Source organism: Dermacentor variabilis, chromosome 2 (assembly GCF_050947875.1).
Source record: "Dermacentor variabilis isolate Ectoservices chromosome 2, ASM5094787v1, whole genome shotgun sequence".
Lineage (NCBI taxonomy): Eukaryota > Metazoa > Arthropoda > Arachnida > Ixodida > Ixodidae > Dermacentor > Dermacentor variabilis.
The window spans coordinates 77,207,985-77,235,521 of NC_134569.1; the positions used below are offsets into that span (position 1 = coordinate 77,207,985).

General features: G+C 42.7%; 2 protein-coding genes across 8 annotated transcripts; both read right to left on the reverse strand.

Annotated features, from left to right (window-relative positions):
* Positions 1–2,690: 2,690 nt before the first annotated feature.
* On the reverse strand, positions 2,691–11,466 carry LOC142572141 (serine hydrolase-like protein). 4 transcript variants are annotated; one of them, XM_075681035.1, is made up of 4 exons: positions 11,310–11,466; positions 9,416–9,512; positions 5,634–6,084; positions 2,691–3,244 (listed from the first exon to the last, which is right to left on the reverse strand). In XM_075681035.1, the coding sequence occupies exons 2-4, from the start codon at positions 9,439–9,441 to the stop codon at positions 2,717–2,719; spliced, it is 1,005 nt and encodes a 334-aa protein (XP_075537150.1). In that variant the 5' UTR covers positions 9,442–9,512; positions 11,310–11,466; the 3' UTR covers positions 2,691–2,716. The 4 variants fall into 4 exon arrangements, with proteins under 4 accessions (XP_075537150.1, XP_075537148.1, XP_075537149.1 ...); XM_075681033.1 differs by lacking the exon at positions 11,310–11,466 and adding an exon at positions 10,910–11,299; XM_075681034.1 differs by lacking the exon at positions 11,310–11,466 and adding an exon at positions 10,815–11,299.
* Positions 11,467–13,207: 1,741 nt separating this feature from the next.
* On the reverse strand, positions 13,208–27,235 carry LOC142572142 (serine hydrolase-like protein). Of its 4 annotated transcripts, none has more exons than XM_075681037.1 (4): positions 27,056–27,235; positions 24,982–25,086; positions 18,346–18,796; positions 13,208–15,680 (listed from the first exon to the last, which is right to left on the reverse strand). In XM_075681037.1, the coding sequence occupies exons 2-4, from the start codon at positions 25,005–25,007 to the stop codon at positions 15,153–15,155; spliced, it is 1,005 nt and encodes a 334-aa protein (XP_075537152.1). In that variant the 5' UTR covers positions 25,008–25,086; positions 27,056–27,235; the 3' UTR covers positions 13,208–15,152. The 4 variants fall into 4 exon arrangements, with proteins under 4 accessions (XP_075537152.1, XP_075537155.1, XP_075537154.1 ...); XM_075681040.1 differs by lacking the exon at positions 27,056–27,235 and adding an exon at positions 26,954–26,972; XM_075681039.1 differs by lacking the exon at positions 27,056–27,235 and adding an exon at positions 26,801–26,882.
* Between the last annotated feature and the right edge of the window lie 302 nt (positions 27,236–27,537).

The window sequence follows — 27,537 nt, forward strand, 5'->3', positions numbered from 1 at the left end:
ATTAAATTATGGTGTTTTAGATGCCAAAACCACGATCTGATTGGGAGGCAGGCCGTGGTGGGGGACTCCGGAATAATTTGGACCACCTGGGGTTCTTTAACGTGGTTCTAAATCTAATGACACAGGTATTTTGGTATTTCGACCTCATCGAAATTCGGCCGCCGTGGCCTGCGATTTGATCCCGCGACCTCGTGCTTAGCAGCCCAACACCATAGACACTAAGCAACCACCGCACGTCGCGAAGTATTTAATTGTCACAACGAAGCAAGTATGCCTACGAGGTCACTCAAAGTGAGTTAAGAAATCATTATTTTATACCACTTAAGTGAGCAAACGCGGCCGTGGACGTCTTTCAACCGTCATTTGTCGCTTCATTGGAGCGTGCCTTGCATCTCATAATTGCAGAGGTTTTGGCGAATTGGCAGATAAGTGCTTCTTTTAGCCGTTGACAAAGTGCCTCGAGCATATTCTGGTATTGTCGTTCGTGCGCTCGAATGTGAGAGGTTATTACTGCTGAAGCATCATAGAGAGCAATCAGCTGAGACTAACAACGTGAAGACTGAACAAATATGCGCTAGCGTGCGCGAGAGAAATGCTAATTTTTGAATACTCGACTTGTGCTGGCAGTGTACTCCAACCTTAGTTCTGTTGTTCTAAGCGCGAGAAAACATCGGCACGAATGAGCTCGGTTCCAGCATTCACGTCTTGACCTTGGCGCAGGAAGAAGCACAGTGCGTACAAAGCTCCAGCATGGAGCGCTTACGAAGCTATATTTGACACGTAACAACCACTTCGCATTTGTTTTGGAGCAAGACGAGCCAAACAACAATCTAAACTGATTTAGAACAGCGGGAATCAGTTGACGCGTTTTTATGCAGTTGACGCTTTATTGTGTTTTTATGGATGCCGCTGCTGGTTCTTTTTATTTCTTTATTCTTATTTTTGCATTTCGTTTAACAGAAATTCGCAAGACCGACACGAACCACGACGACCCGCTTCAGCCACCGGGTTGCTTCCCCCGGTTTTGTGGGGAAGAGGTACAATTTGATGCCTACATCCCCTTTGCGGTTGTGACAATCCTTAACGCAGCGGTATCTGCGCTTATTTTTCTTCACACTTCTCACGAATGAGCTGCCAAGAGGCCGCTGTGAATCCATTGGAAAATTGGAAAAGCAGGCTTTCAGGCGGGCCTGAACGCACCGCGGACAATGGTGAAATGACGGTGAAGGCACTACCCGCGGGTGCTCACCGCCGCTGCTAGGTGGCGCGACATGTACAGCCAAACTAGAGTTACTGTATATGCTACCAAAGGTAGCATATACCTTTGGTAGCATATACAGTAACTCTAACTTCATTACAGGGAGTGCCGCGCCGCCCGGCTCGCTCAACCGTACATATTCTAGTACACTCTAAATGCAACCGCCCAAGTGGTCGCGCGCGCGCCGGCTACATGTCGGAAGCGCCGAAAAGTTCAGTGTTATAAGCGCGAAAATTCTTTGTGCGGAAGGCGCCGTCACGCGATGTGCGGCATATGAACGGTCGCACTTAACGAATCCGCTCGCTGTTCGCGTCCACAGCCGGAGCACACATGCCGAAGCCGTTCTGGGCGCAGAATGACGCAATTTTCGTCAAGTTCCTGTGCTTGGCGCAGCGTGGCGCAGGAGTCCCATCCCTGCACATACGAGACCGTTAACGGGCCCCAGTACGCGTCTACGCGCGCGCCGTGCACCGAGAAACGGACAAAAACCATCTGTGTTTCGGGAAAGCTAGCGAGAAAGGAGGAGGTGAAATGAAAAACTCCGAAAGTCGAGGGGACGTTTAGGGCCAACAAAAAGGCGGGGCTCTATCTGAAACTGTTAACTTATTAGACAGTAAACTGATTAGGCTTCTTGGTGCTCGTACTGTGGCTGGGGTCGACGCATGTACGTGTTTAAATTTAAAAAAAAAAACACGTGCTATATCCCGTAACAATGGCACCTTTTCCCTAGTAAGCTAACTTTAAAGGGGAAATAGCCATGTGAATAAACGGCGCTTGTTTAATTCGACCCTCCGGATAATTCGGCCAGTTTCGTCCGTCCCGTTAGGGTCGAATTAACGGAAGTCAACTGTATTTTATTTATGTGGCAATGTGTAAGTATTTAAGTTCAAACAAATCTCTTAAACTGTCAATTCACAGAATTTCTTAGCAAATGCCTAGAAGGTCCACCCTGGATATTTTTTATAGTAAGCTTTACAAACAGCTAAACATAGAGTAACATAGTCTATTTGTGATAAAATGACACAAGCTGCATTTTCAATACAAAAAAGCAGAAAATGACAAATTGTGTGCCTAGTTACTATACAGTCAATGGAAGCAGCACACAATGAAAGTAATGCAAAAGGAATGCAAAAGATTTGATGAACGCCAGCTACTAAGAGTTTGCAGTTCATGCTCATACTAGTTCATTGTATTTTGTCTGTTGTATTTCTTTTTTCGTGGCGCTATAATATGCCAGCTAGTATCTAAGGTATCTCATAGCATGAATTTCAAATGTAGCTTACACACTCGGCAAATAAGTGCAGTGTACCTAGCACAGCCACCTTGAGGCCACAGGTGACATCATCCACAATGTGCAGCATCAGTAAAGATGCAGCAACACTGAGAAAAAATTATCACCTTGGCTGCCTGGAAGGATAAAGTATGACAAAAGGAAATTGAGGTTAATGTATTATCACATCAGTGTGGATTTACAAAACGGCGTATGTGACTAGCCACTGCATCTGGATGAGTCATGTGCACATGGTGATTGCCCTCTACTTCAACGATCTGAAACGTATGGCAGTTTTGTGCACAGATGTCAGACACTATCTTGTGATTTGCAGACAAGCCCCCGAGGCCAGGAACAGCCATCACTACGAGGAGGTTGTTGGTGTAGCCACGGTAGTACTCTTTCAGAGCAGCACGGTCAGCCTGAATCCACTGGATGTACTTAAGCCGGATGTCTTTGGTCAGGATATAACGACCATCCCCAACAGGCTTGCAACCACGTTTCATCAATGTTCTAATGTTGTCCGGAAGGTAGCCCGGAACTATGCTATGCCTGTAAAGCTTTATCACTTCCTCTTCTGTGTAGACAGGTGGCCTGCTGAGATCCTTCTGTTCAAGTTGCATGTTGCCCTCTAACACTGCTCTAATGGTTTGTGAAACTTTGCTTGGTTGCTCATACCAAGGGGCAAAGGCGTCAATCAACACCAAATTTTGCACCTGAAAAATAAAAGGGGTATTTGTCGATATCAATTCATAAAGTTACAGAAAGCAAGCAGCTCAATTATGAGGCCCTTTCACACCACACATTGTGCAAGGATGATGACATGACCCATGAGCATGCCATGGATGTGGTGAATTCAATATGCCCAAAACATGCTGTGATGTGAAGTGTGAAAACATTGATGATGAGACAAGCAAGGCTAGCATTAAGAATGCGCTGAAACATGCGGTGGAGGCATTTTAATGAGTGAATAATAATACGTGGCATGCTCTCATCATGTTATTTCAGCACAAGCAACGAGCATATGTGACATTAAGAGGTAGCTTATGACACTAGGACTAAACCAAACTGTTTCACAATTTCATACATGCATTTGTAAAAACTTTGTCCTTTAGCATGCAGTTCCATGCTTTACATAGGCACTTCATTAAGGATGACCTAACATTAAAAAAGCACCAGAGCAATGGCAAACTTGGAACAGCAGAGACAGCAGATCACACTGGTTTTTCTGCAACTTTGCTGTCGCTGATTTCACCTGCTTCAGGAACTATAATGAATAAGCTTGATCAAATGAAGTACCCCGTATATGGCATTTCATGCAGCCCCATCTTTGAACACCTTTAAACTGTTTCATGAACTGACGTAAGATGCAAGACGCGACATCACATTTGTAAAATTGCAGAACAAGCCTCAAATTTGCCAACTTCACAAAAAGGTCAGGAGAGTTCGCAGGTACGCAGTCTTGCAAGTGCTTCATCCTGCTTCCCTCCAATGCAACACATGCTTAAACCTACTCAATCACCCAACCGACAGCAACAAATGGTGGGGGAGAAATAAAGTTACATATAATGGTGGCCCTGTAGGATATCTTTTAGCAACCAGTGGGCAGGATTCTCTACAGATATTTACGATAGGTTGCAAATGTTCTCTATTACTGAAGAATAACTATGCAGAAAGCTGTAGAAGGCTTTATGTAGAATTTGTAGAAAGGAAAAGAATATGCTTTGAGGTGTTTCTTACCAGAAATTTTTCTTATTGCTCATTGTTTCAGGACAAAAATAGAGTAGAAGGATCTTTTGCTGAGCTACTTGGTACTCATTTAATGATATAGTGTAGCGCAAGGGCACAAGCACAAAGAAGAGACACAAGATGAAGAGAAAAATGGGACATGTTCTGTGCGTCTCTTCATTGTGATTGTGTCCTAGCGCTACTCATGTAATTCAGAAATAGAGTATCAGAACATCAAGTTCAAAGTTTTCTGGCTCAGTGTCTGTTCTGAAGATTCAAGATATGAGACACACACAACTGTATTGCATCTAAGCTCTCAAGCTCTCATATCCACCCTGCCACCACTGCAAACGCTTCATTCAGTATGGAGAAATGGCTTTTAAAGTAATGCAACTACCTTTCGAGAGTATGAGTTAGGCACCACATGTAATTACGTTTCGCTGTGGTCCTCATGCTCAACCGTCATAGACACAGTGACTTCATAAAAAGTCAAAATGACACCATTTATATAGAGAAAACACGGGGAATGCGGGAGATGGAAATTCAAGACAATGAGCAAAACGAGAACAAGGTGAAAGCAAAATGAAAGCTTGAAATTTAGCTATGCTTAATTTCAAGCTATAGGCAACAACACTTAGTTTGGTTTCTTGGCGTATCTTTTTTTTTTCCTTTCCTTCCCTCCTTTTTTTTTCTTTTTCAGCCGGCGTGTCAGATGCCGTTGACACGCCGGCTAACAAACGTGCATTGACGCATGGTTGTCAGACCGGGGGGGTGGGGGGGGTGGCCCTGGCCTTGTGCACAACATTCCTTTATTCTCAATTCGACACGCTAACACACCTTCCCTTATTGCCGCACCCACCCACCTTGCACCCTCTCCCCTATGGAAAAACACCATGTATACATACTGTGACAAAGAAAGCATACGTCGCCTTGAAGAAGACAAGACCGTTTGTTGAAACATTTGCTCCTGCTTTCGTCTTGTTCTCGTTTTGCTCACCATTTATATAGGACACTTTATTTGGGAAACGCTTGAACAGAATTAATATGATGGTATGCTGGACTACAAATAATGGCACATATTATATTTTATGCTGCCAGGGTCATATTTTGCACATCACTTGCCATCATTGTTAGAATGAAGCATTGACATTTTCATGCTGTTGCTTGAGCATGCTGAGACGAGGTTGCCTATTAAGTTTTTTTACTAGACCTGTTCTCTAGAGTAGAACACATCAACCAACAGAAAACACTTGTTGCCTTGACAATATTTTTTATGGCTATAAGATATGTGCATGCACAAACTCACAGATGTTTTTTTATTCTGTCATTAAATAGCATTAGTGGTCCAAACTAAAAGGCAAACATTGTTATACACACCCTCTCAGGAAAGATGCAAGCATAGTTCAGGGCTGCGATGCCTCCCATGCTGTGTCCGATCATAGAGAACTGACTCCAGCCAAGGTGGTTAACTGCACGTGATATATCCAGCAAAAACTGCATCGAAAGATACGGTGCCCCTTTGGGTAAGTGTGAAGAGAGGCCATGGCCTGTGAAGTCAAGGGCCACAGCATGCCATCGAGGGTCAAGCCTTGGCACAAGGGGGTCAAAGCTCCCGGCATTGTCTTGGAAACCATGCAGCAGGAGAACACGTTGGTGTGGGTCCTCAACACACATGGGCAACCACTGCTTAGCAGCTAAGTGCCCGTACGGAATGGGGATCTGCAGTTCGCGGACCTCGCGCTCCACAACTGGAATCTCATTGGTGGCAGTGCGGCACCGACTAATACCTCGGCACCTGAAAGGCACCCACTGCAGCTGCCTTGCGGACCTGCAAAAGGTACATATGTATAATTGTAATATTAATTAGAATTAACAAAGTTAATTACAATTCTCTAGGGACTATTCCAATGTAAAGTTTTACTGGTACTATACAAGAATTATATGTCCACCAGCAAACCTTATAGGTACAATACAGATTTTTTTCCAGTTTTGTAGTTCCTTCTACAGGGCAGCACGATGTCTTATATATATATAAAAAAAAAAGGCTTTATGGGTCCCAATTGAAACAATAGAAGTAGTGGTATAAACATGTATTGGACGAATAAAATGCTTCATAGATCCTAATAGATGCAATAGAAGTAGTTGCGATACAAACTTGTATTGGTAGTACAGTTGAACGCCTTTGTAAAGAAGTCCTTGAGGCCTCTGAAATACTTCATTGTAAAGGTCGGGCACCACAATGCTCACAATGGAACCGGGACAGAATTATTCCTTTGTTACCCAGGTAATTTCATTGTAGAAGTGCTCGACCGTAATGCTTGGCAAGAAGCCAACAAAGCACACACTCCAAAAATCAAGAACGAAGGCACAGAAGGCTTTGCTTTAATGAAGGAATTATGCATTGTAAGCTGTACATTTCTTGCACTGAGGATACTTAGCAAATTAGTTTTGCGAAATCCAACAAGGCAGAGGAATGGAATGGAATGGAAAACTTTATTGATTCTTTAATATATTAGCGAGTTGAGGACGAAGTCTTCATTCTTGAAAACTTTGGGTCCTCTTCAGCCTTGGGTGGGCCCCTAGTCCAGGGCACCACTGAGTCGGGCCACCTCGCTTGCGTGTGCTATGAGGGCCCTTTGGACCCCTAGCTCTCAGCTGGTGAGCCGGCTCTCCCATTGCTTTGCACTTGGTGTTGTATGTTTGTGGAATGTCTTGTTTCTCTCGCATTCCCATGTGATGTGATATATAGTGTTGGCCTTGCTCCGCACCACGGGCATACAGCGCAATATTGTGTGGGGAACATCCTGCTTAGTATGTAAAGATTTGGAAAGGAACCCGTCTGCAGTCTACGCCATCCTGCGGCTTCCTCCTTCGTCAACGCTTGGTGTGGTGGGGGGTATTGGAATCTTCGCCGCCTATATAGGTTTAGCAGCTCTGAGTAACTGTCCCCGCAAGTAATCTGAGGCTCTCCCGGGGGGACTGAGGTGCCCGCTCGGATGGTGAAGCCTCGAGCTAAGCTGTCCGCCCCTTCATTGCCCTGAATCCCTGCGTGGCTTGGTATCCAGATTATGTTGTGTGTAGGTTGTCCTTCATAGAGCGGTGCTCTACTAAGGATCTTGAGTGCCGTGCTGCTTATTCTACCCCTGATATAGTTTCGGCACACCTCTTGTGAGTCTGTTAGGATGTTGAGGGATTTTCCTATCCTGTATCCTTCCTGTGCTGCCAGTGCGACAGCTATTTCCTCTGCTTCGGTTATATCTGATACCGCTGCCGTGAGACTCGTGATTAAGCATCATGAAAGGAAAAATTGTCATCCACCTGAATGCAGCATGAAGCTACAAAGAAAACCCATGTGGGCTTCTCAAAAAAAAAAAAAAAAAAGCTGCGCAGTTGATGAAAAATTCATCCTTGTATGGCATTTGAACCCGGGACCAATGCCTTTTCGGGGTGGTCGTACTACCATATGAACAAACCAGTAGGCTAGCAAATCGCAGTGCGAGGGCAAATTAATCGACAAGTCCAAGCACAGGAACACTGAATATGGTAAATCATTTCTGTGGAACCCTGCAAGGTGGAGGAAGGATCAAGAAAGGGCAAATTGTCATCCAAAATTTTCGCAAGTACTGTTTCTTGTTTCACTGCGTAACTTTGTAGAAAACAGAGGTGGCCGCCAGCACATTTGTAGGGGTAGTACAGATGGGGCTATCAATAGGTCACAATTCATTATATATGAGTGTCATCCTCTGTGTGAGCTATTTGGCAAGCAGCAGTAACCACAATCAGTCTTATCAGGGTTAGCCTAGAATGCTTTGCTTTAAAATGAACAATTAATGCACCTTTGTAGAGCAAACTGTTTTAATACACAGTGCTCCTCTTTAACCAATACAACTGCAAGCTAATAGACAAATACAGGTTATCAGATGTATCAGGCCTACTTCATAATTCAATATACCAGTACAGGCTGTCAGTTCTACCTGTTTATCATGTTCCTATAATATGGAAAAAAAAAAGTTTCTATTGGAACTTGCAAAGGTCACCCAGCCACTGTATCTTGTCAGCCTCTATTGTAAGCTGTTCTCGATGTTTGGAGATTACGACGCAGTTTTCAAATTCAGGGTCACAATGGCAGTCAGTCTCTGCAGTGAATGCCAAGATGACCTTGCACGGCGGTGCAAGTGCTCTTTCAATCACTCATTTAAACATGACTTTTTTTTTTCATTACTTTTGTTTGTGCATATAGTCCAGGCAATTTCGCAAATAAAGATCAGTTGAGGTCAGCGCCTGTGTTGTGTTCTTCCTTCAGTCCTCGTCTTTTGCGCTGTGCACACATGTTGACATTGAATCTCCAACTCGCCCAAGCTTCCATCTTATCATATTTCTTTTAGGTGCATTTTTTGCACATTACACTCCATGGTCAAATCAAGCAAACTATTAGGCATTCTACCATTATGATATATATATAGGCATTCAGGCTCACAAGTTTTTTTTTTAGACAAGTATGTCACCGAGTTTCCTTTGCAGCCATATAGTAGTTAAGTTCTTTGTAATCCATGGTTTTTAGGTTTAAGTTTATCACAAACACCTGATGTGCAGGCCATGAAATGACACATCAGCTCACAGCTATGAACAATTAATTAAGCCATTATCCCCCGACTGCAATAGCAGTGGCTTATTAATTACCTGCTATGTGAGTGATAACTAGGTTAGCCATCACACCATCATGGCAAATGATGCTCTTTTAAAAACATGCTCATCAGAAATAAGCACTATGAGCTGCAGTAAATGTATAACATAAATATGGATGACTACAGTGCCCTCAGTGGCACTTTAAACAAATGAATAAGGTTATGCATAACCACTAATTCTTTTCACTGAATGCTGCGAAAACTTTGAGATGGTGCTATGTGAAAAAGAAACAAAACCAGTAACAAAACTAAGTAAATTGCAAACATCAAATAACATACGACTGCGGTGAGAGCAACTTCAATGTTTAACATTGAACAATGCGCACAAAGATAACTATGGTGATAAAAGGAAAAATAACTCATCAGTTCAATGCAGCTTTAATGTTGCTTCACAACACTTACTGAGTGCTCACAAAGAGAAAACTTAGCACCAGTTTGATGCAGCACCAACAAAACTACAGAGTATCTACTCACCTCAAAGCAGTTATTATTTGAAACATGTTGAAAAGCAGAAAGGTTCTCCCGACCTTGATTTTTGTTAAAATGAGGCGAGCCTGACACGGACGGGTCACTAGAAGAAAAATGTGCCAGCAGTAAAACAAATGAGCAGTTAACAAATGCAATATGTTTTAAATTATATGCTCAAGTGACAGCACCCACAGAGTTGGAGATAAGCAATTTTTGTTTCTATAGATATGTGCTAATATTTGCAATCAAAACCTCATGGTGTGTATAAATAAAACTGCAAACTTTAAAGTATCCGCAATGATATAAATTTCATGAATACTGTCTGAAACCAAATGAATGAGTATTTAGTTTGGTGTCAGCCAATGTGCACGCAGCTTGAAACAGACATCCTAAGAGCAAAGTTTACAGATGTGGCGTCACTTTCGAAGCTTCTTCCTATTTTTACATTTTGCATACCCCAGCAACAGCCAGCATTAAATCAGGACACAAGATGTGACAGTGTGAAAATAGCTGTCCAGTCACGCTCGTTTGCTGTTCAATTTACAGCTTGCATAGCTGCTGTTTTGCCGCATGGTTACGGTTTCAGCTGGCTATAGCACCTAGAACTCTACCATGATCTAGTGAGAACACCCGGAAATGATCACCTTAATTATGCTGCAAAGAATTCCCATTCAGTTGTCGGTTAGCTCAAAGGTAGAATGAATTGCAATGCAATATTTGATGCACTGTCATCTTGTATGATTGCTTTTGAAAGCCTCTTGCATAGACTATATTCGAAGTTTAGAAGCCGCACACAAGGACAGGATCACAAGCTCACGACGACTTTTGACCTCAAACTGTGCTCGCGCAGTGACAGCATAGAGCACCACTACCAACTAGCGCAGGACGCAACGGAAAATGATTTAGCTAGCTAGAACTCTTGGAAGTATTCCCCAAGGACATGCTGCAAGGAATTGCCGTTCAGGACCGGTATAACGTAAAGCTATTCTAATCTATCAGGCGTCGGTTAGAGCTCTCGCTAAGAAGGATAGATCGAAAGCGTTGTTATGTGCACCGCACGGTACGTAACTTTTAAGATAATGGCAGGCCGCAATTAGTGCCACACGAAACATATACCGGTGTCACACGGCGCACTTTCGATTAGCGATCGAGCCCGATCTGGATCGAAGTTCTCGCTCGCCGCTGACTCATTCGTGCAAGCTGCGGGAGGGAGCCAATCGCAGTCGAGAATTTCGATCCGGGCTAGGCTCGATCGTGATCGAAAGTGGCCGTACGTGTGATACCGGTAATAGTTTGGCTTACAGTACGCACGCAACCTCAGCTTCAAAGAAAAAAAAAAGCTATTGAATGTGCTCTTGTGCATAGGTTTATAATGAGGAGGTTACCAAATTTTAAAGTTGCTTACCAAGTTCGAGCGGCCGAAATTAACTGACGAATACGGTGACTGCATGCGCGGAGTGACGTACGGTACGTACAAGAATGAGCGGAATTATTACTCACGTTTCCTATAACGTACGTTGCAACATGCATGAGGAAATGTCTGCGTCTACCGCCAGCGAAAAGTGTCCTCGAACCTTGAAGCCAACAATAAAAAAATTAAAAACAAAAATGCCATTCAGGCAGTGTTGCTCTTGATTACATCAGCCGGCCCATGAGACGGGCAACTTGGGGGGCATCACGCATAGTTCAACTTTTGCGCAGTGTGGCCGTAGGCTGCGTGCGTTCTTTACGCAGGCGCACAATCATCTCTGCACACCAAACACCAGCCAACAAGGTTAGCAAGAGCAGGGGGACACAAGCATAAGAGACAAACACGCAGACAGCCGAAACCAACCGGCGAAACTACTCGTACACTCATGGAGGAAGGAATACACGAGTACACTCAAACGAAACTACTTACATAGCGTTGATATAGTGATGATGATGGATACTAACACGCTGGATGCGTTTTTATATTTTACGTTATTTGCCTAGTTATTTCCAACAATAACTGATTAACTGCTACGTTGCTGCTAGAAACCTTGGCTGCACGACTTAACGCTTTTTTGTTTTCATTTGTGACATGCTGCGACTCGCCGACGACCTAGGAGTAGAGGACGCTCGCATCATCTCGTCTGCTTGAAAAAGTCGTAGCATCTCTGTGGTAACATCTGGTAGCATGTTCAAATTGCTCTCCGGCTTGATGATAGTTATTTGTGTGTGTTTGTGTGTGTGTGTTTGTGTGTGTGTGTGTGTGTGTGTGTGTGTGTGTGTGTGTGTGTGTGTGATTCTGGGAAGTGGTACAGGCAGTAGCTTAATATCACCTTTTGAAATTTCGTTCACCACGAAATCTTTGGCCGTCTGCCAAAGCTATTATGAGTGAGTGAAAACTGTATTGAAAATAAAAGAGAGAGCGATGGTTTGGGCTCCTATTCCAGAGACCCACTGGCACGAGCGGCTCGCGGGCCTTAGCTGGGCTTGGTCGCTTGGTCCAGAAGGCGGCCTACTGGCTCTCCCGGCCCTCGTCCGCAAGCAATATGCCTCCCACTGCCTATTATGTAGTACTGTATGTTTCTGTATTATGAGGCTGACTATGTGCGGAGGCCTCGTGAGGTGCTCGCATGTTATGAAATGCATCAAATCCTTCGCGCTCGAGATCCGCAGCTCGTGATTCGCGGAGAATCGAGACGAATGACCACAGCAATTAGCAAGGATAAAATTGGCCGTAATCATGTTAGGTGCATTCTCATTGCCAGCTTTGAGGAAAAGCCACGAGGGTGGTGTATACGCCAACTGTGGACATCTTGAATGTTGTTAGAATGTTGCAAGCAGGCAGGCAAAGCTATTGACAGGTGTCATTATCAGCTGTGCACGCCAGTTCTATTCATATAATAGAGAAATGGAATAAAACAATCACCAATTAACTTTCCCGCTTACAGATTGAGGAAATTAAGAAATTAACCGTGTCTAAAAAGCAGGTATGATGCAAGCAAGTAATTCCCACTATAAATGTTGCCATGCAAGGTATCTCATGACGACATTCCAAGAGTGCCTATCGATATGCATCATGACATTCAGGTTTTTTTTTTCTGTTTTCCACAATTGTCATTACATCTCGGCCCCAGACATGGAAAATAATGCATGCAACTGTGGACGACACATGTGACAAATACGCACTGCAAAGGTTCTATGCATGGCATGCAGCACTCCCCAGGCATGTAATTACAAAGACTATATATAGTAGCAACATTTCCATACTACTGAAAACTGCAGTATCACAGTTACAGTAAGCATATTCCCACTGTGAGCATGAAGAAATATTACTTCTAGCTCTTCGATTTTGGTTTTGTGTTTAGGATAGGTGAGTGTTCAGACCTAAATTGGCATTTGAGGTAGTCTCTACGCTTCAGAGGTACGCTCTTTATCAAAAATGTTATATAACTAATCATACTGTGTGCGAGCGACTGTTTTTGCATGCTGCAAGAGGGGTTATGCATCACCAACAGCCCCAGAAATCTACTATACTGATGCAATATTTCCATTTAATCGAGGACTGATCTGCTTTTACGGCAAGCACTCGTTTATAAGGAAATTACTCAAAGTTCTGCTGCTATCCAAAACAAATAGTATGTTTCATACTGGACAGTTCAATCAATAACAGATGAAGGCTTTGCTTACTTTGAAGTGCAAACAGCCCTTACTGTGCCCATTATGAGAATGTGAAGGATAGGTGGACAAAAAAAATTAAAAATAAAATGAAGATGCCAGTGGCATTAAAGAGCCACTAAGGACTAAATGAGTTAAGACTGCAGCTGGTAATTTATTGTTTCAAAACTTTATTTTCATAGATTTCGTAACAAATGGTTGATTATAACTCAAGCAAATAAAGGCAGAACTTCCATTTTCTCCGTATAGCAAGAAATTAGGCTAGCTGGTGGTTGTTCATCTTATAATGCACTGAGTAGTACTGACAAACAATAAGACACAGCAGACAGAAATGATTGACGTAGTAGTTCTGCGGAAACCCGCAAGGTGGAGAGAAGTAATGAATAAAGGGAAAACCAGACATCCACCCGTTCGTAGCAATTGCTACAAAGGAAACCCATATGGGTTCCTCGAAAGAAAAGCCTCATAGTTGAAGAAAAATTCATCCTGGTCCGGGACTCGAACCCAGGACCACCGCCTTTCCGAGGCAGCCGCTCTACCATCTGAGCTAACCAGGCGGCTAGCAGATGGCAGGGCGAAGTCGAATTTGTCGACAACACGAAGCAAAGGCAAGTGTTTGACGTAGTAGTTCTGCAGAAACCCGCAAGGTAGAGAGAAGGACGCAGGAATGACACTGTGCACCATCACTTCAGACAGAAATGATGGTGCACACTGTCATTCCTGTGTGCTTTGGTGGTCCCATTTCTGAATTTCATGCAGATATCATGGCACAGGTACATCAGTGTGACATCACAGAATTCTACGTAGTATGAATTTCCTTGTATTTGGGCCACTATCATGCAGGATCAGTTACTGCTAGGATAAGTCTGGCTATTTTAGAATATAATGTAGCCTTTTAACTATGAACAATTAACTATACTCAAGCAGACATACACTATTAAAATCCTTGATGTCATGCCAAGCTGATGCAAGAATGTCAGGGCAGTGTTGTCAATGGTCTTTTGTTTTTAGGACTTCTCTGGCTTACCGAGCCTCCTCTCATATTAAGGATAGCTGTATTGCTATTGCATAATTTACTAATACAGCCTAATATGCCTCTTCAGTGTCCCTTCAAAGACATCACACAATTTGCACTTGCTTCACAGCGAAGTGAAGTGCAGCAGTGGCAAAAACAAACTTCTGGGGCTGGCTAAGACACTAAGCAAACCATTAGAGGTGGCAGGCTTGTCAAGTAGTGCATATTCTTTTGTGACAGAATGAATGTGCTCTTGCATAGGTGGTAACAAGCATTTTACAACAATTATCTTTGTTCAAGAGGATTATGCTGTGCTGAAGTGCATTGCTTTAATATAATTGTGTGAATGTTATTTTTTATCGAAAGACTGCTTCAAACAGCTTCCTCACTGTCCCAGTAACTTCTATATAACAAAATCTTATTGGATTTGTACTTTCTCTTGTAAAAGGTGCATGTGCAATATTATGATATAAAAATGTTAGAACTCAGACATCCAAGCTAGTCTTAAATTGTCAATTCACATACTTTCAGTGCAAGTGCCCAGAAGGTTCACCCTGAATGATCTTTTTAAGCAAGCTCCCGAAATAGCTAAATATGGAGTATTATATTCTACTTGTAACAAAATGGCTCCAACTGCATTTTCAGTATGCAAAGCAGAAGGATGATAAGTTTTGAACTAAAGTATAGCATTTTTATTGTCTAGTTGGGACACGGTGAATGAAAGCAGCACACAGACGATAAGAAGGCAAAAGGAACGCAGAAGTGATGATGAATGCCAACCACCAATTTTCATATTCATCCAAGTTAACCGGGTTCTGCATGCTGGCTTTCCTTTTTTTGTGACACTGATTCCAACTTATATAGTTAGGTTTTCTCACAGTATAAATTTCAAATGCACTTCCAGATTCACCAAATAACAGCAGTATACACAGCACAGTCATCTTGAGACCATTGATGACATCATCCACAACATGAAACATTGGGGAAGAAATGCATCACCACAGAGCAAAAATTAACTTCATGGCTGCTTGGAAGAATAAGGTATGACAAAAGAAAACTGACATTATTGTATTACTTATGACATCACTGTGGTTCTAAAAAGGGACGTATGTGACTAGCCACTGCATCTGGATAAGTCATGTGCACATGGTGATTGCCCTCTACTTGAACAATCTGAAACGTGCGGCAGTTTTGTTCACAGACGTCGGACAGGATCTTGTGCTTCGCAGATGTGGCACCGAATCCAGGAACAGCCATCAGTACCAAGAGGTTGTTGGTGTAGCCACTATAGTATTTCTTTAGAGCACCACTGTCAATCCGAGTCCACTGGATGTATCTAAGCCGTGTGTCTTTGGTCAGGATGTAGCGACCATCTCCAGCAGGCTTGCACCCACGTTTCATCAGCGTTCTAATGTTGTCAGGAAGGTAGCCTGGAACTACACTATGCTTGTAAAGCTTTATCACTTCCTCTTCCGTGTAGACAGGTGGCTTGCTGAGATCCTTCTGTTCAAGGCGCAAGTTGCCTTCTAACATTTCTCTTAAGCTTCGTGAAAGTTTGCTACGTTGATCATACATAGGAGCCAAGGCATCAATCATGACTAAATTTTGGACCTGAAAAAGCAAACGTAAAGGGTATTTGTAGATACCAATTCTGAAGCAAACCACTCCGCTATGAGATTGCTCACAGAACGCTTTGTGCAAGGATGCTGACAAGACCCACGAGCATGCCATGAATGTGATGAATTAAATACATCAAAAATACTAGGAAAGAAAACAATAATGACAATAATACAAGCAATGCTTGCATTGAGATTGTGCTGACAGATTCTGTGGGTGAGCTTAATTTACTAAAAAAATCACTCATTAATTCACTCATTAAAATTAACTAATCATGATGCAATATACCCTTATTGTGCTATGGCAGCCTATGCAATGAGCAAATGTCATGTTGCCAAAAAGCCGGTAGTACTGCCATTAAAGCAGATTGTTTCACAATCTTGCAACATCATGCATAACCATGCCAATTATGCAACAACATATGAACACACCTTCTATAATAACAATTAGGCTGGATGTTGGTGCACTTAGCTATATCCTAGAGTTGTGCTCTCCTTACTTTATTGCAATGAATTAAATCTACTCGGTATCCACGCTGACTTAGCAATAATATGTGGCCACGAAGTAATGGAGCCATAAGTGAGAGAGCAAACCTGTGGGATTTTTTCTAGCGACTACAGCAGAACCTCATTGATATGTTCCTGTTTGTTACATTTTCCCCACTTTTACACTGTGAAGCACTGGTCCCCTTTAGTTCCCATAAGGTCACGTGTATTAGTTTCCAGTATGCTATGTTTTTCTTTCTAGCTGTTAGGTCCATAAAATGTGACAGCGCTGTTAATAAAATCAAAGAACTAGCTTGCGTAAATAGAAAGGAAAGTGTGGCGTTTGAGCACACATGGCCCGGGGATTCTTCGTCTTATTTTTTTTAATAAACGGCAGCGGAGGTTCTTTGAGCGTACTATCCTTCATTGTACTTGAAGCCTAGCCTGTTATACCGCGGTGGCCCAGGCGAGGCTGTTCTTTTATATTCTTTTAATGGCCTGACAATAATTTTTTGTACTCGAAGCCTGTGGTCTACCGGACGACAAGGTCTTCAGACTTTACAGGTGCACCACCAATGCACACGGAATCACCTGTCGATGGTGCCTATGTTGACTGCCGCACATGTCACAGTTGAAAACGGTCACTTCAAAGAACCTGCCATACAGCACTAATGAATTGCAATTACTACGTTTCATTGGCGATCACCAATCTAAACATATCTCATGAAGTTGAAACCCAAGAGGAGGTGGACAAAGGCGCAAAGGCATGCCTGCATCTATGTTTGTGGATGCTGTCTGATGACCTTCGATACCTTGCAGTTACTTTGACATACAAGGCTGCATGGTAACTGAAAAATGACTGTGAAGGCTCGAAAAGAGGCTGCTATTATTGAAGATTTCACTCAATGACAGATGGAAATTACAAGCTATATTTAGTGCGACTCATATGGCTACGACTGCTAAAAAAAAGTCTGAACAGTCAATCTAACAGCCAGGCAACAATAATGAGCCTTACAGAGTGAGTTTTCAATAATTTGCTGGCTTTCTATTAAGCTTAAATTACAGTTTTTCGTGAGGGTAGCTTTTTGTCTCATCAATACTACTGCTGAAAGTTATCAGATATTAGATTTCCCTGGATTATACAGTTATTTTCTGTGGTCCCAAAAAAATGTGTCAATAAGGTTCTACTGTAGTATGTATGATTATTTATAGCTTATGTTTAGGATAAGCTACAAAAGTTCTAAATTACTGGAGGTTAACTATGCAGAAAATTGTGGAAGGCTCACTAGAAAGGTGTAGAATTTGTAGAAAGCCACAGAAGATGCTTAGAGGTGCAACTTACAAGAACCATTTGTTATTGCTTGTTTCAGATCAGGAATGGAGCATCAAAATGTCAAGCTCAAGGTCTTTCTGGCTCAGAATTTGTTCTGAACACACTATAATATGAAATGATTTAGGTGCATTGCATTCAAGTTAAAAAAAGAAGAATTAAATTATGGGGTTTGACATAAAGAACCACAATATGATTATGAGGCATGCTGTAGTTAGGGACTACGGATTAATTTTGACCCCCTGGGGTTCTTAACCATGCACCTAAATCTAAGTACACGGGCAATTTTGAATTTCACCCCCATCGAAACGCAGCCGCTGCGGTCGGTATTGTACCCGTGACCTCGAGCTCAGCAGTGCAATGCCATAGCCACTAAGTTACTGTAACAGGTACATCCAAGCTATAGTAGTCACTCTGCCGGCATTATGAACACTTCATTCACTGTAAAGAAATGCCTTTTAAAGTAATATAGCTGCTTTCTGATAGTCTGATTTAGGTGTCTTGTGTGATTACACTCGGCAGTGGTTCTCGAACTTAACTGTCATAGACTCGGTGACTTGACAACAAGTACCAAAGAGACACCATTTAAATAGGGCACTTTACCGAGGAAAAGCATGAACACAAATATGATGTCACACTAAGCCATAACTAGAGGTGCACAATATATTTTGAGTTGCCAGGGTCATATATTAGGCATGTTACTCGGAGTCATTGATAGAAGGAAGTAGTGACATTTTCATGCTGTAGATGATTGCGTTGATGCAAGAGCCCACAGATTCTTTCCTATGTTGCCCTTAAACAGTATCAGTGTCTGAAAATAAAAGGCAGACATAGTAATACACACCCTCTCAGGAAAGATGCAGGCATAGTGCAGGCCCACTTGACCTCCTACACTATGACCAATCAGGGAGAATTGACTCCAGCCAAGGTGGTTAGCCGCACGTGATATGTCAAGCCAAAACTGCATTGAAGTACACGGTGTCCCTTTGGGCAAGTGTGAAGATAGTCCGTGGCCTGTGAAGTCAATGGCTACAGCGTGCCATCGAGAGTCAAGCTTTGGCACAAGGTGGTCAAAGCTGCCAGCATTGTCCTGGTAACCATGCAGCAGGAGAACGCGTCGGCGTGGGTCCTCGGCAGACGTGGGCAGCCACTGTTTAGCAGCCAGGTGCCCGTACGGAATGGGGATCTGCAGCTCTCGGACCTCGCGCTCTATAACTGGGACCTCACTGGTGGCAGTGTGGCACTGACTGATAAATCTGCACCTGAAAGGCACCCACCGCAGGTGCTTTGCAGAACTGCAAAAGAGGCACACATCATTCTTATATTATTTACAATTAATTACAGTTAACATCATACTGCCTTAACACAAGGTGTTATGTTGTACCGGGAACTTGCACCTCACAGCATGTAGTATTGTGGTGTGGCCAGTGAGGGCAAATGCTCTTGCAGTCTTCAGCAGTGTCTCCTTTCATAGAGGCAATAAGCTTTCCAAGAATGAAGGGAGGTTAAAAGTGCGTGAAAAAATGAGGACAAGAGAAAGAAACACACAACACACCATGGGCACAGACTGCCAACTGTTCATTCTTAAAAACCAGAGCATAGGCTATTTCAAGCAGGATCTCCAGCACTTGACCACATCGTCACTCACACTTGTGCAGATAACATAAGAGAATGCAGACTGACTGTAACGCTGTTTGTACTGAATAAACACGAGGAAAATAACTGAACCAATCTGTCGTGCGCACAAACATAGAGCGGTCAAAAATGAAGACGGCACATGTCATAACAGTAACTGAAATGTAGGCGACAAGTGAGAGAATGAAAAAGCGCTATGGTACCTATAAAATGTGGTTACAACAAAGTCAACACTAGTGATATAAAAAGGGACGAAACATAACGAAGATGACAGAATGAAAAGACAACAATCAACCCAAGTAAAGGCGAAGGTGACACTATTAAAAACCTGAAAACTTGTGAAAATGGCATGAGGGAAGAGTAATAAAACGCAGTAATACAGGGTCCATTGTGAAAGTAATGCACATTTTCTGGGAAAAATAGATTTACTGACTGGACCTGTACAACTGGTTAAAATTTTTCAAAATACTCTCCCCCCTTGTATCAATACACTTGTGGAAATGTGTGTGTATTGCCTGGAAGGCACCCTGAAAGTCCTCGACGGGAATGTCTCTCAGGAATGCTGTAACATGCTTTTGAATGTTTTCCACGGTCTCCCAATGCTCTCCTTTCAGTGCTCTCTTGAGTCGGGGAAACAACAAGAAGTCTCATGGAGCCAAGCTGGGACTGTTAGGGAAATGGGGGACCACTGAGGTGTTGCTCCGGGCGAGGAAGTTGGTAACGACAAAGGACATGTGGCTGGGGGCATTGTCATGGTGGAGCTTGACCATGTCTTTGATGTCAGCCCTCACGAATGCGACCTGGCGTTTCAATCTCTTGAGCACATCCATGTAAAAGGCTGAGTTGACAGTTTCTCCCTGCGGTACAAACTCAAAATGGGCGATTCCTCTGGCTTCAAAGAAGACAATGAGCATCGTTTTGATGCGAGACTTGCTCATTCGCACTTTCTTGGGGCGGGGGGATGATTTTGTGTGCCACTCGTAGCTCTGCCTTTTTGATTCTACGCCGTACTCGAACATCCAGGATTTGTCTCTGGTTACGACAGAGTCAAGAAAGTCCGGCTTCTATTGAATAAAATCCAACAAATCTTCACAGTGCGAAAGTCGAAGTTCTTTCTGATCTTCTGTCAACACTTTCGGCACAAGCTTCGTGAGACCTTGCGCATTTGCAGATCCTCGGTCACTATCCCATGTACCGCAAATGTGGAGATGTGTAGGGTGTCAGAAATTTGCTAGATGCTCAATTGACGGACAGAACGCAAAACTTCGCGCACACAATTCACGTTTTCGTCGGTTCTGGTCAATGTTGGGTGTCCAGAATGGGGTTCGTCGGCAACCTCCTCTCGGCCCTCCTTGAACGCGTTGTGCCACCTCCCGGACTGTGGCCTTGAAATGCAATCGCTCTTGAAGGCCTCTTGAAGCATCTGGAATGTTTCGGTTGCATTCTTTCCAAGCTTCACGCAAAACTTGACAGTGTATCACTGTTCAAGCGAACGCTCCATCGTACTGTGTTATCCGCTCACAGTGCTCGGGGTAAACTAGTGACCGGCTGCGTTGGCAGGGCAGAACCCTCCTCACATTTCCCGACTGGTTTTACTGTGCTGCCATGGATAGCCGCACCATAATTAAATCATGCGCATTACTTCCATAATGAACCCTGTATATGATGAAGCTAAGTATGGACAGCTGGGCTAGTTGGTTATGATTAGCATTATGAAACATCGTTTCAGCGCACAATTGAACAAGGACGAGAAGGACAAGGACAAGTGTTGTCTTTCTCTTCTCGTCCTTGTTCAATTGTGCGCTGGAACGATGTTTCGTATAGGATGAAGTTCAGCCTGAACTTGCGAGCAATTACATCCATGGAAAAAAACCAAACAAACCGAGTACAAGGGCTACTTTTCTTTTTCACGAGTGGCTTCCCAAAAAAACAATTTCTTCAAGTAAAAGCGACACAGACGGCGTGCTGGCACACTTGTCAATAGAGTTTTTAATGTGAAATGCATCCACAATCTCCCTTTCTGTCTTGTCTCACCATTTGAACAAAAACGTTGTTTTCCAAGATTGGCTTGCAAGGAGTCTTTTTCGCTTACCCTCACCTTTACCTTTACATTCTTTGCAATGTTGGGCTGAGGTGCCTCCTGCAAAAAAAAACTAGCATGTCCTCATTTTCTTGCGCAGCTTTAGCCTCCCTTCAAGTATGAACCAACTAGCCCTCAAGAACGTCCTAATAAAGTATACGTATTTCCAAGAATGCCTGCCAGTTCTCCGTTTGCAGTCACAGAAGCAATAGTGAATAATCACAAGGGTGTAGAATACCGTCACAACTTGAGTGGCCTAAAAGGTGCAAGGTGAGGCATGGGGAGACCAGTAGGTGCTAGAGACTGTCTGGTGAAAAGGACAATGCAGAAAATATTTCAAATTAGGCAACTTTTCGTTTCTTTGCCATTTTTGAGTTTGTTCTCATGATGGCCTACTGAGACTGCTAGACCTGTGTAGATAATTGGCTTTTATGGGAGGTTTAAGTAGCAACCTTAAATTGAGAGTTGACTGCAAATGGTGCTCTTATGGCTATTCACCTCCTCTTTGCGAGTTTCCTGCAGGGGGCTGCAACATTTGTCTGTCATTTCATAACTTTTATATTTGCACAATTTTTGACCAATACAATTTTGTGATGTGCATGCGGTCAGGCACATAACTTTTCACAATTTTAATTCAGATAAATAAATTAATACGCATTTCATATGCATGTTCATAAATTAATACATAGCATAGACAGGCTCGAGTGCCTACTGTTGCAAGAGGAGTTGCACCATCAGTTCATATCAAAAAGTGCACAAAGCATGTCATGCCTGGCCCTGACCTAGAAAAAAATGCAAGCAAGGTATGTGCTTGTAGCCATTTAGGTTGCAAAGAAAGGGACTGCAGCTTCCTTGTATTAGTGATTTCAGTGATTATTTCCTCAATGTGTCATCATCATTATAGTCCTGGTGACATAATTTCCAGGTACTCTGTGCCCTAATTACTTTCATCTTGTGACATGATGATCGTTTTGAGCAAACAATAATTACTTGTGACGACAGCAACACGAGTGTACACAGAGAACATAGGTGCAGACGACAGCCTCACAATGGCAACAGGTTGCATAGCTAGAGCACCAGCTGACCAAAGCATGGAGCCCTTGTGGCAGCACTGCAACGTAATGGTGGCGCCATCAGTCATAGCTATGGTGAACATGGTGTTCTCATCATAGCCATAACAGACGCCGTTGTTCTGTTGCAGCAGAATCGAACACTTTTGAGTGGCGTCACCACAGACGACACCAACTTTGGATTTAGTGTGGACAGTACTGGAGGGGTATGTAATGCGCACAAACATGGAGTGAAACTAAACTTAATGCAAAATGGTACTTCTATTCAAAATTTGAGTGGAGATCAGCCAGCAATTTAGCAAGAGTCGTGTATAGACTCTTTTCACCGCCTAGTTTACTCGTTACAAGCAGATGGCACTTGTGCCATGCCTAGACTCTTGTTGCCTCGAGACCTGCTACATCGCCTCTGTGAAAGTTTGATTCCTGGTTTCAGCGGGCGTGTTCGAAAAGGAGAGGAATGCAAAAGTGCTATGGTACTACTTAGGTTCAGGTGCACGGTAATGAATACAAGATGGCTGAAATGAATCTGGAGCTACAGCACTACTATGTCTCTCATAACCCACTGTGCAGTTTAAGGACCCCTAAAGCTCTCATTTAAAAATTTGCTAAATATGCTGTGTGGTAAGGCTGCTTCCTGGCTAGTGGATTGATAACTGTGGCACTCTCACATGGATCTTTGTGCTAAGAGCTTAAAAGCTCGCAGTGTTTTGTGTTCACAGTGGAGAAGCACAAAAAAAAAAAAATGAAGCACTCCTTAATGGCGTTCCGTTAACTCTGCCTCGTTGTAGGTACTGTCCTCCCAGGCTTTATTCGTCTTTTTTTTTTTGTGAACTTAAACTGCACTAAGGACGAGACACCAAGGTAGATGATTACAGGACGAGTGCAAACTAACAACTGGTTTATTGAAATCACTAAGCCCCTACCTACACCAAAAAATCTAACTCTTTCTTGATAAGATACACTGATGGTTCGCTGACACACCTATCTAGGCCATGTGTTGCTATAAAGGAAGCTTCCAAGATTTCACGTGCCCTTTGGTCCTTTGCTCGCCCTAACACCTTCGTTTTGTCAAACATCGGCTTGTACTTCTTCGCACATTACCAACGATGAAATGGCAGATGCTTTCCGCTGCCATGCGTATAAGGAAAACACAAACATGCCTCTAGCATGAAGGAGTAGTGACAAGATCTTCTATTTCATCTATTTTACATTAAATGAAGGTCCTATGCCACTAAACCATAAAAAAAAAAGATAATGGCATGCCTCAGGGTGTTCTGAATATATGATTATAGTAGCTTTTTTACAGCCAGTTTCTGTTTCTCTTTCCATAATGTGACAATGTTGTGAGGTCATGAAGCAGAAGGTGGTAATGTCCTAAGAAACAGGACATCTCAACATTTTGGCATTTGCTCTAGCTTACTCAGTCATCTGCTGTGCAGTTAAAGCAGGTGTCACAAGTAGCAGCATAGGAGGCAACCAAGCGAGCTGGAGCTAGTGTCAAAACATTGCAATGTCCTGCTCCTATGTTACCACCTTCACCATCATGGCTTAACAACATGGTCACCTCCTAGGAACAGACACAGAGACTGACTTCAGAGCTATTATATTAATGTATTCAGGGTTCTCTGAGGCATTCCAGTATTTTCTTTATAATTTAGAGGTATAAAATATTTCTTTAACGAAAAAAAAATGGAGTAGAATATATTCTGTTGCTACTCCTTTAATGTAACAAAACTGATAAAAAAGCTCATTAAGGCATAAAATGGAAACGAAATGTGTTCTCTTCATTATAACCCTAAAGTGAGAGAGAAATACTTAATTTTTTTCCAATGCCCTTGACTGGGAGGGGGCCCATGCCCCCCTGGAATTGTGCTAATAGTGCTAAACAATAAAATAAGCATGTTACATAAATTTGTTGAAATTATCATAAACAAGCCTAACTGCATTTTATATGTACCAATAGCTATTAACTGCGCTGGCTTAAACAAACATTACACTTCTTTTACATGCATTTTAGCAACTGTTGTAAATTAAACCCATTGGTCAAATAAGGCACACCAGACAAGCATTTTACTATATGTAGACATTCAGGTTCACAACCTTTTTATAAACAAATATGTCACTGAGTTTCCTTTGCAGCCATAGTTGAGTTTTTTGTAAGCCATGGTTTTTGAGTTTATCATGAACATCTAATGCGCCAACCATTACATGACTCATCAGCTCAGTCATGAACAATTAATGAAGCTATTAGCCGATTGTAACTGCAGTGACTTAAGTACCTGCTATATCAGTGATAACTACGTCACCTGTCACACCATTATGGCAACCAATGCACCCTTAAAAACATTCATGAGAAATAAACACCCCAAGCTGCAGTAAAAGTGTGGCACAAATCTGGATGAAGTGCCCTTACTTTACAAATGAATAAGGTTACGCATAACTGCCCATTCTTTTCACAGAACTCTGTGAAAGCTTTGAAATGGTGCTATGTAAAGAAGGACCAAGACAATAACACAAAATAAGTAGACAGCAAGCACAGAATTAGATGAATGAAATGAGAGAAACCTCAATGTTGAACACTGAACAAATTGCGCAAATGCAACCATGATCATAAAAGTGCATATATTGAGTGCTTAAAAAGAGAGAACTTTGCACTTAATCCAGCATCAAAAAAAATTGTAAAGTATGCACTCACCTAAGAGCAGCTGTTATTTGAAACATGCTGAAAAACTGGGAGTGTCTGCCGACTCTGATCTTCGTTAAACTGAGCTATCAAGGCAAGCCTGGCACATACAGGGCACTGTAGGAGAAAGGAGTGCCAGCAGTAAAACAAATTAAGGCTTGACAAAGCCAAGATATTTAAGATCATATATTCAAGTAACAGCATTCACAGAGCTGAAGTTCCCGAGTGAATACATGGAAATCATTTCTGCATAATTGTTCCCAGTCATCCAATAAGCATGCTTCCCTTAGACAGTGTACAATTATGTTGGCTGGATTTAGGGAAAGCAATTTATTATTTGGACAGTCTCACCATAACTGAATTTCCTTAAAATGATGTGCAGTGCTGTGGTTTATACTTAGATCCCTCAACAAACACAATACTCTATTATGTAAATGTGATGATGTGTTGTCCAGTAGTTTCATTACTGTCATAGTCGTGATGCAGAAGATGCTGTAATCTTTCAGTTGTTTCTCATGTACAAGCTTCTGCATTGACCTGCCAGCCAGTCATTCACTGTGGTACATGCATGAAATAACATAAGTAAGCGTTTTGTGTCGAGCAGGCTTCGCACAAGTATTTGATTCAGTATTATATTTGATATACGAAGGTCGTTTTCTGGAATATTTGTATTCGATCACATTAAAATGTTGCATCATTTGGACACTTCTATGTACAAGATATGCTACGAGAAATTCCCATTCATGTGTTAGCTTGCTCAAAGGTAGAATGAACTACTGTGCAATTTGATGCCCTTTTAGATTGTCCGATTGCTCCTGAATGCCTCTTGCATGGATAAGATGTCAAACATATTTAATGTTCATAAGTTGCACGCCAATGCAGGATTGCAAGCTCGAGATGTGTTTTGTTAGCTATGAGATCTATGCTTGACCTCAAACTGCAGTTGTGCATTGACAGCAGAAAGCACCTGCTGCCAAATGGTACAGGACACACTGTGCACGGAGCACTTGCTAGTGAGGACATGTAAACAAGAATCAAGCGAGGGTGTTGCGAGGTGTGCACCACATGCATTTATAATACTGCAGGTGTTTCGTTCGATTATACGTAGGGTCCTTTGTACTTGTCTTATGTTCTTTAAAATCTGGGTGGTAAAAATCGTGTGTTATTTTTAATGAGGTAAACAGGGGAGAAATAACGGTTCTTGTTGTCTGGTGTCCATAGTTTAGGATACATTCCTGGTACTTTTAACAAACGATCAAATTAACACAAGCAATGGTCTCAGTTCAGACACAACTGTTTACTTAAACAAGCAAAGCATTCATTATCATTTCGTTTTGAGCATTTGTGTCCGTCCTAGACCTGTCAAGCCTTTGAATGTACCTCACTTGGAATAACATCCTCTCAACGTCAAAGCGACAGTTCACAATGGAGAGCAATGTCAGCCCTGCTTTTGCTCCCCAACACATTGCCGCCGTTTACATGTAAGCAACATGCAGGAAATGTCACGCATCACTGCCTCATTCACGTAAACTTGACTACTAATATGGCAACAATGGCACTGTTCGGTAAAGGGACTGGCGTCACGGAGCGTTCGCTTGCCAAAGCTGGGTGGCTGCTCTCTCTCTTTCCTTACACACACTTTCGACACTAGGGGGCGGCAAGGAGCAAACAACAAGTCATTTTGTATGCGGCAAACCCAGCAATTTCATTTCCACATCATACAACAAAACAGTTTGACTAACACAAGCTTGACCACTGATATGAATACGATACAATGCTTGCAATGTTTAGCTGCATTATTAAGCGGTCGACAAATGACAGAAGTGCTCACCAGCTGCCGCAACTACAGTGACTGCTTAGATTCGGAACTAGCGCTTCCTCAAAACGTTGCGACATGCGTGAGGCATGTTTGAGGGAACGCCTACGTCTACCGGAAGCGAAAGGCAGGTGTCTTTGCAGACAACGATAAAACTTAGCCATTTACTCAAGAGTTGTTCTTGATTACAGCAGCCGGCCTATGAAGCCAGTAACTTGTGGCACACAAAGGAGCATATCGCAAGCTGCGTTCGGTCCTCACGCCACTTACGCAGTCATTCGTGCATGCCAGTGCCTTCTGTCTATGCACACGTGGACAATTCAGAACATTGACACGAAGAACCAGACGTTACACCGGCTACGCTACACAACCGGCAAGATAAGCAACAGCCGGCAAGAGCAGGGGTCCGGGGGACGTAACTGAAACCAACCGGCAAAACACTTGTGATGATGATGATGATACCAATGCGCCGTATGAGCTTTTATGCACAGATTTTGCGTTATCTGCCCATATAATTTTATAAATAATTAACTTCTATGTTGCTGCTACTAATTTGATCCAGTGTGCGGCTGTGGTACGACGAAATCGGAGTAGAGAGCACAGGCGGCTCAGGCATTATGCATATGGCTCAGGCATCAACGTCTACTTGGAGAAATGCAGACATAGCATTTAAAACAATTTGCCATCCTGCTTTATAATGTTAATTTCTCTCTTTGCCGCTTCTGGCAAGTAATAACAACAAGTAAATTAGG